General features: G+C 38.0%; 3 protein-coding genes across 8 annotated transcripts; all 3 read left to right on the top strand.

Moving 5' to 3' along the window:
* Positions 1-237: 237 nt before the first annotated feature.
* On the top strand, positions 238-3,348 carry LOC116210611 (peroxisomal (S)-2-hydroxy-acid oxidase GLO4-like). 5 transcript variants are annotated; one of them, XM_031544538.1, is made up of 12 exons: positions 238-262; positions 868-1,015; positions 1,119-1,243; positions 1,333-1,379; positions 1,456-1,533; positions 1,635-1,759; positions 1,861-1,918; positions 2,022-2,084; positions 2,256-2,325; positions 2,446-2,546; positions 2,840-2,944; positions 3,052-3,348. In XM_031544538.1, the coding sequence occupies exons 1-12, from the start codon at positions 253-255 to the stop codon at positions 3,229-3,231; spliced, it is 1,110 nt and encodes a 369-aa protein (XP_031400398.1). In that variant the 5' UTR covers positions 238-252; the 3' UTR covers positions 3,232-3,348. The 5 variants fall into 5 exon arrangements, with proteins under 5 accessions (XP_031400398.1, XP_031400400.1, XP_031400399.1 ...); XM_031544540.1 differs by lacking the exon at positions 238-262 and adding an exon at positions 269-415; XM_031544539.1 differs by lacking the exon at positions 238-262 and adding an exon at positions 269-415 and having other exon boundaries at positions 793-1,015.
* A 3,137-nt stretch (positions 3,349-6,485) lies between these two features.
* On the top strand, positions 6,486-9,683 carry LOC116210614 (peroxisomal (S)-2-hydroxy-acid oxidase GLO4-like). 2 transcript variants are annotated; one of them, XM_031544553.1, is made up of 12 exons: positions 6,486-6,668; positions 7,115-7,262; positions 7,363-7,487; positions 7,577-7,623; positions 7,699-7,776; positions 7,878-8,002; positions 8,104-8,161; positions 8,265-8,327; positions 8,500-8,569; positions 8,699-8,799; positions 9,079-9,183; positions 9,291-9,683. In XM_031544553.1, the coding sequence occupies exons 2-12, from the start codon at positions 7,120-7,122 to the stop codon at positions 9,468-9,470; spliced, it is 1,095 nt and encodes a 364-aa protein (XP_031400413.1). In that variant the 5' UTR covers positions 6,486-6,668; positions 7,115-7,119; the 3' UTR covers positions 9,471-9,683. The 2 variants fall into 2 exon arrangements, with proteins under 2 accessions (XP_031400413.1, XP_031400412.1); XM_031544552.1 differs by having other exon boundaries at positions 6,486-6,687.
* A 177-nt stretch (positions 9,684-9,860) lies between these two features.
* Positions 9,861-14,913, top strand: LOC116210616 (zinc finger CCCH domain-containing protein 62-like). Its single transcript, XM_031544557.1, has 9 exons — positions 9,861-11,423; positions 11,532-11,644; positions 12,414-12,528; positions 12,609-12,670; positions 12,948-13,001; positions 13,118-13,229; positions 13,396-13,494; positions 13,575-13,723; positions 14,024-14,913. The coding sequence occupies exons 5-9, from the start codon at positions 12,973-12,975 to the stop codon at positions 14,517-14,519; spliced, it is 885 nt and encodes a 294-aa protein (XP_031400417.1). The 5' UTR covers positions 9,861-11,423; positions 11,532-11,644; positions 12,414-12,528; positions 12,609-12,670; positions 12,948-12,972; the 3' UTR covers positions 14,520-14,913.
* The last annotated feature ends 72 nt before the right edge of the window (positions 14,914-14,985 follow it).

Below are 14,985 nucleotides of genomic sequence, written 5' to 3'. Positions count from 1 at the left end.
CTCGGAAAGTTGTTTTGTCTTGTTTGATTGGCGGCTAGCTGGGAAAACATTGGCTAGTCCAAGTTCCACATCAAATCTCGTGGACACCTCCCCCAGCAATCGACTTGGCCAGTTTCCGGTCCACAAGGCAGATCAGGACAGGAGGTCCAGCCGGAACTCGGTGGACCCACTTCCACACAATGTTCCACCGCCGTCCGGACATTTTGTCTTTGTACATGCGAGACCGAGTTGTTCACGGTGTAGCAGCAGATAATGACATCCAGTGAGTTCTGAACACCTTAAAGTCCATTAGTACGAGCTCAATTTGCCAGACAACTAGATATTTTATTTCCCTTACTCAGCTGTCAAACGCATCAGAGCCACGAGTAACATCGTGCCCGTACTCACTCCACTGAGCTGCACCTTGCTCATCTTCGTAATTCTCCTCTTCTCTAAGCAATCAATCTTCTCGCAGGTTTACAGTAGCTCCTTTGGTCAAGTCTGCCGGTTTTCTTGATCCAGGCTAGCTCTCATTTAACGATATGTTCTAGGTGTTGTGTCTTCATGAACTTTGTTAGATTATTGTTCCGGGAAGAGCACGATGATCAGCTTGCTCTTTGTAGTATGTTCCAGCATAATTGTCTGCAGGGGATATGGATAGATAGATAAACAAACGGATTCTCTGCAGGCACTTACTCTGAATTCGAACTGTGGCGAAAGGGAGTCGAATATGTAAAGTTAGGATATAAACCTTAAAAAGCAGAATGTTTCAGTTTGGACTCTTTAACTATTGAGGTTCTTGTTATGTTTCAGGCAGGACATGTTCATGCTTGATGCTTCCACATCTTTTCCAGTTTCACGATTGACTAGTCTTGTCGATTTTTAAAGGGAACATGGCCGTGGAACCGGTGAATGTGAATGAGTTCCAAGAATTGGCTAGGCAAGTCCTTCCGAAGATGTACTATGACTTCTACAGTGGAGGAGCCGAGGACCAGTATACACTTGATGAAAATATCCAAGCATATCACAGGATAACGTACTGTATTGACTTAATTACAAGTCATTCTTTCTTTTGACAAGAGTTTGCTTAATCTTTTCCATTGGTTTGTAATTTTCTTCTTCGTGTTGTTGAATCTCAGGTTTCGTCCGAGAGTTCTTATTGATGTAAGCAGAATCAGTTTATCAACTACCATACTCGGTCACCATGTCTCCGCCCCCATTTTAATTGCTCCGACTGCTATGCATAAGTTGGCCCATCCCGAAGGTAGAAGATGAAACCTTAATTTCCTGAAAGAGTTGCTGCATTTGATTATGGCAGCTTTCCTCATTACCGTTGCTGCACTGGTTTTGCAGGAGAGGTTGCTACTGCTAGAGCTGCTGCTAGTTGTAACACGATCATGGTAATAAGTCACTGCAGATTCGATTCTCATTAATGTCCTCAAGCTAGTGAGATACTAAAAGTTGTATTTGATATAGGTTTTGTCTTTTGGGTCTACTTGCACCATTGAGGAGGTTGCTTCAAGTTGCGATGCTGTTCGGTTTTGCCAGCTATATGTACGCAATTTTTCTTTTGGTCGCTTTGCTCCTGTCTCCAAAAGCAACAAGCGATGTTTCTGCATTGAAACTGACATTCTACTGGGTGTTTCATCCATTAGATTTATAAGAGACGGGATTTATCAGCTCTAGTAGTGCAGCGAGCTGAAAGAAACGGGTTCAAGGCTATCGTGCTCACTGTCGATGCGCCCCGACTAGGCAGAAGAGAGGCGGACATTAGGAATAAGTAATTATACATGTTCTTTTCCTTCTTCTAGGAATGTTGATAGAACCGGACACGGTTTCTTACAACATAGTATACTATCTCTCTCGGTGTATGTTTTACAGAATGGTAGCACCTCAGGTGAAGAATTTTGAAGGTCTATTGCCGACAGATGTCGTCTCAGTGAGTGAATTGAAGATTATTGTTTGCTTAGCTTGTGATTACTTCAAACGTCACTTCGATGTTTTTAACATCAGAATGTGATCTTTCGGTCCAATTTATGCAGGATAAGGGTTCAGATTTTCAAGCTTATGCTGAGGCTACCTTGGATCCCTCCTTCTCTTGGAAGGTGATTTACATAACTAACCATCTTCAATCATATCGAGTAATTTGCTCCTTCTTTCCTTTGTATTGGGTGGAAGTGACTCATCTACATTTAATCATTTCTTGGAAAGTTCACTTATTGGTCTCTATATATCATATTGGTGGTTTGAGTAGTCAGTGCTTTATCACACTGCAGGACATTGGATGGTTAAGATCAATCACAAACTTGCCAATTCTGATAAAGGGAATACTTACTCGTGAAGATGGTTAGATCTTGGTCCATTTTTTTCCTTTACTACTATTAGGAAAAGAATACGCTTCCCCTTTCAATTCTCGTCAGTTTAGATGAGTAGCCTTACTCAGATATTATTACTATCATTTGGCAGCAATTAAGGCAATGGAAGTAGGCATTGCTGGGATAATCGTTTCTAACCATGGAGCTCGACAGCTGGATTATTCTCCAGCTACCATTTCTGTCCTCGAAGAGGTTCGTTTCAGTGTACAAGTGCAATTTAATTACCTGCGTCTCTTATGTATATATTATTCCACAGATGCAAGCATTTCTGTCTTTGTTGATGAATCATTCAGTAAAATGGAATGGAAAAAAAATATTCATATACAATCAAGGAACAAGATTAATGATGATCCGTTTGCTTCCCTCTCTTGGAATGAAACGCGACATGATCTTTTTATTACAGCTTTCTTCACCTAAGATGCGTGTTGCTTGAAACTCTTGCGAGCCATAGACTAACTGATTCAAGGCTTCTTTCCATTTCATAGGTTGTTCATGCAGTTCAAGGGAAAGTCCCCGTTCTCATTGATGGAGGAATAAGGCGGGGAACCGATGTTTTCAAGGCATTAGCTCTTGGTGCACAAGCTGTACTCGTAAGTTCGACTAATACCATTTTAAAAAGAGGTTAGGTACGGCTCAGAAGATATTTGAGCTTCCTTGACATGCAGTCCCTTTTGTTCTTTGATGTTGCTATGGTCAGATTGGAAGGCCAATTATCTATGGATTAGCAGTGAAAGGGGAATATGGCGTGAGACGGGTCACCGAGATGCTGAGGGACGAGCTCGAGCTCACAATGGCCCTCTCGGGCTGCCCGAGCGTGAATGATATTACAAGGAGCCACGTGATGACAGAACGTGATAGAGCCCGTTCCATGTTTTGATTCATTTGGCATTAGGCAGCGCATCTCCCGTTTGGATTATTTTCAAGGAACGCATGTAACATGTCAGTTGGACGAAAGAGTGATCTTATCTATGTCTATATCTATATACTCTCTCTCTCTCTCTCTCTCTCTCTATATATATATATAAAACGAAGCATGAATTTAATTCTCACCCTGCTACATCATAAAAATAAGAAATGGAAGTCTCTCGTTTTGTCATGTCATCACTTATTATGTATGAAGGATTTTTTTTGTCATTAATCATGTAGTAGAATATATAATTATTTGTATATGGCTTAACAGAATATAACAAAATATGCAGTAAACTATATACATTAATTATTATTTAGGAAAAATTTCATATTGTAGCAATTTATATATATATCTTGCACTAGTTGAACAAAGAGAGGCAATGCTATATTAGTCAATGCAATGCTATATATTATGTCGATCGCATTATATCAATATATATAGATCACATATTCTATATAAGAAATATATTGCAATGCTATATTAGTCAGTTAGTCTAAGTGTATTTCTAGAATTATATTATAAGGTAAACTATGTTAATTGGAAAATGTGCATATATTTAACTATAAAATCTCTACTCTAACCAGCCCCAAATTCACCAAAATAATAATTGCGAATACATAATGCTAAAATTTTATAGACTCTATGATTATTAATCTTTCTTTCATTAACTAAAGCTAAAAGTTTTGCATTTTCTAGATTTATAATTATTTTCTTATAAACTAGATTGATAATTGAGATAATGTCAATAAAAATTTTTACATGAATTATTTGCTTATGAGCTCTAAAATGAATATTATCTAACATGGGTATGAAATTTGTCTTATTAAAGTTTACAAAGTATAAAATCATATAAATCAATATTAATAATTGTCTTAATATCTAACATTTCATAATAATTTTTTTTTTTACAAAATCCGTGCAACTCAAGGGTTCAATAGCCTAGTTTATACAATATCAAAAAGCTATTTAATACATCTGAATGTTAGGGGAATTAATAGACACAATCTTTGGGAGAATTTAAAATTTCAAAAATTATATATATATAGACCCACTATATGACATTAATTATATTAGAGCAGGCTTCTACTAAAACAAAATTAAAGCAGGCTAATCAATACAAACAAGAAAAATGAGATTTATTAGAAACTAGTTTAGCAACTTAATTTATTATATATTAAGTTACGTAAGTTAATGTTAGGGGACCTTAATTACTGTGAGAACTGTTGGGAATTATAATTCCACATGAAAAAAAAAAAACCATGAGTTTATATGAGACTTGGGTATCAACACTTATCAGCTTGAATTTTTAAGTGGATATGGACCCGAGCTTGTATAAGCCCAATGAATTATTAATATGATATCAGAACACAGGTTACGCGTATGCGCGCCCACGCACGTGTACGCACTTACACCACGTTAAGCTCAATATATTCGAGTACAACCAAGAGAGAGTCTCATGTTAGTGTCCCCCTTGCCCGAGCACGAAAGATGAGCTCGGGTCGAGGTTAGTTGTTGAGGGCGGATATTTAAGGGCACGTGACAACGTGTAGGTAGAAATAGACCACACGTTGCACGTGAGGACAAGTGTTGGGAATTATAATCCCACATGGAAAAAAAATGAAAGAATAACCATGAGTTTATATAAGGCTTGGTTACCAACACTTATTAAGAAAATCAAATATAATATGAGAAAAGAGAAATGAGATATTGAAACGTGGTGGCCAGAGGCCAAAGCCACGGGAGTAGAATTACTAGCCTATTTATAGGCTCAGGAGGCAATCGAATTAGGAAAGAAATGATATCAAAATACTATCATAAAATCTAAATGCAATACTAGTAAATCGTAACGATACCAATTAACCAAATTGATTGATATAATCTTATTCAAATGTTATATTTCCTAATATGATAAACTAATATTTCCAATACTCCCTTTCAAGGTGAACATGGAGTGCAACAGAATGTTCATCTTGCACATGATTTTAATCTCCATAATTTCATGATCTGCAATTAAACAATAACTTTCATCTACAACCAAATTTTACGGCGATGATAAAATGGAGTTTCTTTGACTCCAACAAAAGCTCTCCGTTCTTTCTTTATACCTAGGCGATATGCGTGATCGATGCACGCTCTTCAAATGTTGACTTCAATTGGTGGTTGCAGCGGGCTTGTCCTGACCGACTTGCTCTGATACCATGAGGAAAATCAAATATAATATGAGAAGAGAGAAAGGAGATATTGAAATATTGTGGCCACAGGTCAAAGCACGAGAGTTTATTATTTAGACCGACTCACTAACTCATCGAATACATAGAATTGCTAGCCTATTTATAGGCTCAGGAGACAATCGGACCAGGAAAGAAATAATATCAAAATAATATCATAAAATCTAAATGCGATACTAGTAAATTCTAATGATACCAATTAACCTAATTGATTGATACAATCTTATTCAAATATTATATTTCCTAATATGATAAACTAATATCTCCAATAAGAACAAGTAAATCTATTATAAATTAAACAAGACAAATTAATTTTAGGGGCCTTAATCTATGATGGATATATTGCCTAAAATTGGGGCCTAAAGCACTTGCCACCCCAGCCCTTGCCCCTCCGATTTTCTTTTTCCTTTTATTTTTATTTTTTAACTTTCAAGAATATTTGTTTATTAGAGATAATCTGTTGGGTCTCACTTGACCTATCATAATGAGCCATGTGGCGTCAATAGTATTCGTTAGCGATTTTAGTTCAAATTAACGTCACGTTACAATTGATATCAAATCGATAATTTATATATTCTTAGGTCCAAAACAGTTCATATTAAAATTGATAAAATGTAAAAAATTCATATTTTTTTGGGTAATTAACCCTACTCTCTCTTTTATTTTTTGCCTTTTGTAGTATTAACCCTACTTTTTTGTAACTGCCAACCCTATGCTTTTGTCTCCCTCTCCCCTTTTCTTTAATCCATTGGCTGGAAATTATGATTTATTTATATACGTTGAAATCTTTTCTTTAATCTTTTGGATGTAACTTTTTTACTACTATAGGGAGAATCCACCGGAAACTCAGTGGACCCACTTCCACCCAATGTTCCGCTCTGTCCGGACATTTTGTCTTTGTATATATGAGACCAAGCTGTTCACGGCGTATTCACTGATACTGACATTCAGCGAGTTTCCTACACCTTAAATTCCGCCTGTCAGTCCAAGCTCAATTTGCCTCAGACAACCAGATACATATTTTTTCTTTTACCCCTTCTCTTTCCTTGGTGAGAATGGACTCAGCTTACAAAAGAGCCTAAGAGCTAAGTCCTCCCACTGTACTCGCTCCACTGAGCCACCTTGATCATTTTCGTAATCCTTTTTTTCTTCTCCAAGCAATCGATCATCTTGCAGGTTTATTCTAGCTCCTCAGGTCGGCTCTTCCACCAGTTTCTCTGTTTCGCCGGTTATCACTTAATAATATGTTCTCAGTTTCCAGTCTTCGTGGACTTTGTTCAATTAATGTTTCGGGAAGAGCACGGCGATCAGCTTGCTCTCTTTAGTATGGTCCAATATAATTGTCTGCGGGGGATGGCTCCTCAGAAGATAGATATACCGATAGATAAACAGATGGATTCCCTGCAGGGATGGACTCCGAATTCGAACTGTGGCAATATAGGGAGTTGAATTTGTGAAGTTAGGATGTATTAATCTGAAAAAGCTGAATGTTTCAGATTCGACTTTTATACTTTTGAGGTTCCTGTTGTGTTTGGGGTCAGACATGTTCATACTTGATGCTTCTCCATCTGTTTCAGTTTCACCATATTGACTTTTTGTGCTTCTTTTTTTTTTTTTTAAAGGGAACATGGCCGTGGAACCAGTGAATGTGAAAGAGTTCCAAGAATTGGCTAGGCAAGTCCTTCCGAAGATGTACTATGACTTTTACAATGGAGGAGCAGAGGACCAGTATACACTTGGCGAAAATATCGAAGCGTATCACAGGATAACGTATTGTATTGACTTAATCACAAGTTGTTCTTTCTTTTGACAGGAGTTTACTTAATCTTTTCCATTGGTTTGTGGTTTTCTTCTTCATGTTGTCTCTCAGGTTTCGTCCGAGAGTTCTTATTGATGTAAGCAGAATCAGTTTATCAACTACCATACTCGGTCACCATGTCTCCGTCCCAATTTTAATTGCTCCGACTGCTATGCATAAGTTGGCCCATCCGGAAGGTGGAAGACGAAAACTTAATTTATTGAAAGAGTTGTTGCATTTGATTGTGGCTGGTTTCCTCATTACCGTTGTTGCACTGGTTTTGCAGGAGAGGTTGCTACTGCTAGAGCCGCTGCTACTTGTAACACGATCATGGTAACAAGTTGCTGCAGGTTCGGTTTTCGTTAATGGAATGAAGCTAGTGATATCCTAAAGTTTGGTTTGATATAGGTTATGTCTTTTGGGTCTACTTGCACCATTGAGGAGGTTGCTTCAAGCTGCAATGCTGCCCGGTTTTTCCAGCTAAATGTACACAATTTTTCTTTTGTTCGCTTTGTTCCTGTCTCCAAAAATAACACCCGATCTTTCTGCATTCAAACTGACATTCTACAGGGTGTTTCATCCATCAGATTTTTAAGAGACGGGATTTATCAGCTCTAGTAGTGCGGCGAGCTGAAAGAAACAGGTTCAAGGCTATCGTGCTCACTGTCGATACACCCCGACTAGGCAGAAGAGAGGCGGACATTAGGAATAAGTAAATATACATTTTCTTTTCCCTCTTCTAGGAATGTTGATAGAACCGGACACGGTTGCTTACAACATAGTATACTTTCTCTCTCGATGCATGTTTTACAGAATGGTAGCACCTCAGGTGAAGAATTTTGAAGGTCTATTGCCGACAGATGTCGTCTCAGTGAGTGAATCGAAGACTATTGTTTATTTAGCTCGTGATTACTTCAAATGTCACTTTGATGTTTTTAACATCAGAATGTAATCTTTCGGTCCAATTTATGCAGGATAAGGGTTCAGATTTACAAGCTTATGCTGAGGCTACCTTCGACCCCTCCTTCTCTTGGAAGGTGATTTACATAACTAACCATCTTCAATCATATCGAGTAATTTGCTCCTTCTTTCCTTTGTATTGGGTGGAAGTGATTCATCTACATTTAATCAATTTCTTGAAAAGTTCACTTGTTACTCTCTATATATCATATTGGTGGTTTGAGTAGTCAGTGCTTTATCACACTGCAGGACATTGAATGGCTAAGATCAATCACAAACTTGCCAATTCTGATCAAGGGAATACTTACTCGTGAAGACGGTAAGATCTTGGTCCATTTTTAACTTTATTACTATTAGGAAAAGAATACGCTTCCCCTTTCAGTTCTCGGCAATTACAGTCAGTTTAGATGAGTAGCCTTACTCAGATATTATCACTATCATTCGGCAGCAATTAAGGCAATGGAAGTAGGCGTTGCAGGGATAATCGTATCTAACCATGGAGCTCGACAGCTGGATTACTCTCCGGCTACCATTTCCGTCCTCGAAGAGGTTCGTTTCAGTGTAAAAGTGCATTTTAATTAACTGCGTCTATATATCATTCCACAGATGCAAGCATTTCCGTCTTTGTTGATGAATCATTCAGTAAAACGGAATGGAAAAAAATCTTCATGTACAGTCAAGGAACAAGATTAATGATGATCTGTTTCCTTTCATTCCCTTCAATAAAACACGACATTATCTATTGTTACAGCTTTCTTCACCTAAGACGCGCGTTGCTCGAAACTCTTGTGAGCCACAGACTAACTGATACTTCTTTCCATATCATAGGTTGTCCATGCAGTTGAAGGGAAAGTTCCCGTTCTCGTTGATGGAGGAATAAGGCGAGGAACCGATGTTTTCAAGGCGTTAGCTCTCGGTGCACAAGCTGTACTCGTAAGTTCGACTAATACCATTTTAAACAGAGGTTAGGTACGACTCACAAGATATTTGAGCTTCCTTGACATACAATCCCTTTTGTTCTTTGATGTTGCTATGGTCAGATTGGAAGGCCTATTATCTATGGACTAGCAGTGAAAGGGGAGTATGGGGTGAGACGGGTCATCGAGATGCTTAGGGACGAGCTCGAGCTCACAATGGCCCTCTCAGGCTGCGCGAGCGTGAATGATATTACAAGGAGCCACGTGATAACAGAACGTGATAGAGCCCGCTCCATGCTTTGATTCATTAGGCATTAGGCAACGCATTTCCCGTTCAATCATTTTGGGGGTCACCAACCAAACTATGGACTTCAGAAAGTGAAACCAGTGGATCTTTACAACTAATAATATTGTTGTGATCGCTACTCAAAAGATGCTTTAATTTCGGGAATTATTATGGTGCAATCACTTTGAATTATTCATCATACAATTAAATAAATTATGTAAATTTGCAAATTGCCGCATTAAGTAATTATTAATATTTTGGATGACTTACATGTACTTTAAGAAAAAATTACTTGAAAGTTTAGATTCCAAGTAATTTACTCATAAATCATATACGTTACTTGCATTTCAATGTAAATTCACACTTTAGAGAGAGTTTCACTAAAATTTATAGTAAACTAAATGGAAGGCTGCGCATATGTATAGGCTAGAATCGTAAGATAATGAACGGATCAATAACCATGATGATTAAGTTAATTCGAGGAACACATGTAACATGTCAATTGGACGAAAACAATGTATTATCTATATTTACATATTATTTACATTAGAGAAGGTTTTGTGGTTTAACATTCGCTTTCCAGAATTGTCATAACGAAATAAAACAAAAAAAATAAGAGCCGCTAGATGAAAGAATGAATCAGTAATTTACTTATTTTTTATTTTTTTTTCCATCTTAAGCTCTTTTTTTCTGCCTCTCTTCCTCTTCCCTCTCTCTTTTCTTTCGTTCTTTTTGGCTGGAACTCTTTTTTCTCTCTGAGTGACCCTTTTCTCTTTCATGTCTACGCATTTTTCTTTACTAATAATTATTTTATTTATTAAAAAATTTACAAATATAAAAAATTTATGAATAATAGTTATATTTTTTAGAAAGTTTAAAAAGATAAAAAATATTACCATAGACCATGTATAGCAAGAAAATCTTAAAGTCAAACACATAGGTCATGTCGTCACTTAGCTCGACGGAAATCTGACATGGACGTTGTTTTGGCGATTTTTTTAGTAAAACTAATTTATCGTTTTATGCTTTGAGAGGAAGGAGATTGGCGGGGGGCTCCCCCGGCTGCCCACCTCCCCCTCGAGCGAGGTTGGCGGGGGCATCTCTTACCTTTGGCCAGTTAGTTTCCTCCCCTTCCTCTCCCTTTGTCGGAAAATAGAGAGTGAAAGGAGACATGTTGGGGGCTCCCCTAGCCGGCCACCACCCACTTGGGCGAGGTCGTCGATGATAGGTGATGCCCCCCACCAACCTCACCCGAGGGGGACGTGGCCAGTCGGGGAAGCCCCCAGCCGATCTTCTTCCTCTCGATGTAAAAAAAGTGTTATTTGCATATTTTAATTTTAATTTGTCCACTGAAATATATATTTTCTTTGATTATAAGGAAGGCTCATGAGTCAAATACAATGACTGTTCACTCAAATATATATCATTAGTAATAGTGATATTATTATAAAATTACATATCTTTCCTGTTAATTTATATTTCAATCCAAATACTGTAATATTGTATTACCATATATTTTCTTGGTAATATAACGTATTTAACAAATATAGTAATATTATATTTCATAAAATCTAACATTCCTAGACTTATTTTTCAGTGATACTTCCCCTATAATTTAACAATCAACAAACCAAACGCCCCTTAATGGATTTATCTAATTACATTGTTCGAAAGAATGCGATAAAATTGAAGGAAAAGAGAAGAAAGAATTACGATAAAAAGACTTGCCAAAAAAAAAAAGAGGGAAAAAAAAAGAGAACAAGATAATATTAATTTTTGGACAAAAATGGAAAATTTGAAATATATGACCGTTGATTTTCTCTCCCTTTTGCTACCTCTCTGAACTAATCTAGCGCTCTGTCAGATATCACGTCTCTTAAATCGGCGCCGTTCGGTCCGAGCTACGACATCCTCGAAGATGCTCACTCCAGGTTCTCCAACCTCTCAGTCAAGAAGAAAGGCAAACTCCGGTCAGCCGTTGTCTCTCTGAAGCTGTCTCTTCTTAACATCAATTCAAGCATTCGTTTTGCCAATGCAGGACTGATTTTTAGGTTTTCTTATTTCGATTAAATTTGAAGAGTTTGTGAGGATTCGGATTCTAGCGATGAGGGGGACGCTATTGAGGTTATTGTTCCGGAGCTTGACGAGAAAAACCAGAAAACTCTCGAGATTGTTCAGATACCCATTGAAGGTTCGTTGATATTTGGATTTTAGGGTTCAATTTCGGACTTGGTTTTGTATTTATTAATTTTACTATTGGGGATGATCATTGTATGGAAAAGGACGTGTTGACCAGTAGGGTTTTTACTATGCTTCCGCATTTCGAGCAGGAAGCATCAACCCTGTTTAAATGAGGGTTGACGACATTGCAGGGGCTTAGAGGCAAAATCATCTGTTTATTAGTTTAGAATTTCATCAAAATGTGTAATTTTTAGCAGGCATAGCTGAAGAAACTAAAAGGAGCTTTGGGATGTTGAATAGGAAGCATTGCCGTGTTTAAATGCACGTTTTTATGACATTGCAGAAGCTTAGAGAAAAAATCATCTGCTTTTATCAGTTTAGAGTTAACGTGTAACTTTTGGCAGCCATATCTGAAGAAACTCAAAGGAGCTTCGGAATTTTGAGTAGGAAGCATTGCCGTGTTTAAATGCGTGTTTATGACATTGCAGGAGCTTAGAGGAAAAATCATCTGTTTATCAGTTTAGAATTAGATCAAAACGTGTAATATTTAGCATTCATAGCTGAAGAGACTGAGGTTTAGTTTTAGGGCAAAATGACTGGCATTTAGATCACCTTGAAATGTTCCAAGGAACCTCATAGTTCTTTTGGCGAGAGCTTGTAGCATTTTTATCTTGCTGCATTACAGCATTAGTGCAGGTTTTTTCTACTATAAATTTTGGGAAACGCCGATGTCATTCCTAGTTTTTTATTGGCTTATTTGTTTTTACATCTTCCTGCAGATGGGAATGTAGATAAACTCAAAGTAGACCGATGTAAAGTTTACTTGAGGAAGACCGGGCTAAGATTGACCGGCACTAAGGAGACTCTAATTAAGAGGATGAAGGAGCACTTAGAGTAATATGACCCCTTCATAGTGATTGTTTGATACTGTTTAAAAGTTTATGGTGGTTCATTGCGGTATCTGTCTTTTGCAGAATTACAAATGGTGGAGGTGAGAAGAAATATCCACCCTCTAGCTTTGTGATAAACTGTAAAGGTGAATACTCTTTCTTTAGGTGCTGCATGTATTAATTAGGTCACTTTTTAAGTGTGGAACTGGCATTGAAGTATTGTAAATATTATAAATGTGCTCTATAATCTGATTATGCAGGTTAAGTTTTGTAAGAATTTTCGACATTACTGCTCGTTATGCTAAGTTGTATATAAGAAAAAGATGGATGAAGTTCTTTCAGTGTAGTTATTGTCTGATCTAGAGATTGAACAGCACTTTCCATCATTATAATCATTAAAATGAAGAGGTTTTCTTATGCAAGGGATGCATGCATTGGTGATGTGGTGATGTTTCAACAGAATGTTTATCATGATCAGTAAGTTTTTCTCGATGTCTTAGAGTTGATGGTGTGAGGAGCTGGTGTTTGGAAATAGAGAGAATGCCACCGTAATTCTAGTCTTTGGATGATAATCATGTTTATCTCTTTACTAGGTTCAACCTTGCGTCACGGAGTGCTAATGGTCCACCAATTGGCAAGAGAATTGTCGCAGGTCGCATTATCAAGGAAAGCTATGGTTCTGCTAAGCAACAACAAACATTCACAGTAAGTTCAAGTTTGTCCATCTCCACTTTAAACTTGACCAGTAAAGAGTGAGGGGTTAAGATTTTCGATTAGCTTTCATGACTTTTGTCGCTGATCAGATGTTTGTGCATTTTCTGAAGTATGACCACTTCCTTATTTTTCTTACATTTTATGATAATTTGGTCAGATAGAAGTTCTTTGGAGCAAAGGAGAAAAGCCGCTGCCTCCTCTTCATCCTTTGTTCATTAAAGGTCGAAATCTTTATCGGTTCAACACTATGAGACAGGTACACATTTCTAAAGATTCAGCACTGGTGCGTATTGCCTATCACTTGGTTGCTTACAGTGATGTCACTATTGATCTCAGAGATGGGAGGATGAAGCAGAAAGAGAAAAACTTTTGATGGAAAAGCACTCTAGAGGTTCTTTAGCAAGGTCTGATAGGGAAGCACGACTACGGGAGAAGGAACGGAGGAAAGCATTGAAAGCAGAAAGATACAAAGATATTAATGCCTGGTTTGGAATTGATTCTATTTTTCTTTTTCTTTTCTGGATTGAACTTTTTATTTTGTTTTTTAATTTTGATGTGTTAGGACTGTTCTCGAAAATTGATCTTATATAAAGGGATTGATGAAGGTAGAAATGATTCGGAAAATAGTATTCTTTCCTTCTCGTGTGGCAGTGAGGGTGTCCTCGACTTTTGTGTTACGCTAATCTCACCAAGTCTATGGCATTCGTATGACAAACTTACCAAGCACACCCTTTAAACTTTTTTCAATGAGTAACCTTTGTGACCTGTTGCTGTCAAAATTACAGGTTAGCAATGAAAAAGAAGGAAAAGGTCAATTGCGCTCGGTCAGGTTCCACCTTCACAATGAAAAATAATACTGTTCGAGCTCCAAAAGCAGGTCCTTTTGTTACTAATTCCGACCTAAGGATTCCACCTATAGCATTAGGACTTGTCAGGAACCGAGCGGTACATGCTCATGGTCCTCAAGTTCCGATTATTCTGCAGCATCCACAAGGAGGACAAGATCAACATCATCATGCTGCTTGGAAGAATCCTGGGATCTCACAGAGCTTTCCTGGAAGAAAGCAAGTTTTGCGCCATAACTATTTGGGAAGCCCCACACTCTGTCCCAGCAATTCTGCTCATATCCAGAACAGGGACGGGCACCCATTGGCGAACGTGAACCAATATCCGAGGATTGGAACACAGGGGCGAGCAGAATCACATAAGAGGCAGTTGTGCCGACACTTCAACAAGGGAATGTGCCACTTTGGAGATAACTGCAAGTTCTTGTACGAGTAGTGAGGAGAGAATGTGTGGAAAAGGCAAGAGATGGTCCCCGAATGGTCAAATGAAGCGCGCGAAGTGGCTCTACTAGAGATAGGAAGTTAGCTGATCGCAGTCCATGGAAATTTTGACAAAGTCATCTGCAATGTTTGCTCCATAGTTGTGCCCAGAAGCAGTTTTTCGTTCCTCAGGGGTTTGGTCGGTGAAATCTTCATGTAGATAAAAGATCTGTTCATAATGTGATGAACATCGACTGCTGGGAGTGGTATTTTTCTACTCCACAGCTTCGCTGTGAAAACACTTGTAGTCGGTCTTTTTGCAGATATTAGATACTCGAAATTTGGGATACATGAAATCCCTGACATGTTTGTGAGTTTGATTTTCTGCTTAGATTCTCATTCCTAATCAACTCCATGGCGTTTCACATGTGTTTCACATTGATCTTGGCTGACCGAGCCAGTCCAAAAGGATAGGCACGAAT

Source organism: Punica granatum, chromosome 6 (assembly GCF_007655135.1).
Source record: "Punica granatum isolate Tunisia-2019 chromosome 6, ASM765513v2, whole genome shotgun sequence".
Lineage (NCBI taxonomy): Eukaryota > Viridiplantae > Streptophyta > Magnoliopsida > Myrtales > Lythraceae > Punica > Punica granatum.
Note: the sequence above shows the minus strand (reverse complement) of the source record. Positions and strands in the feature narration are given on the sequence as shown.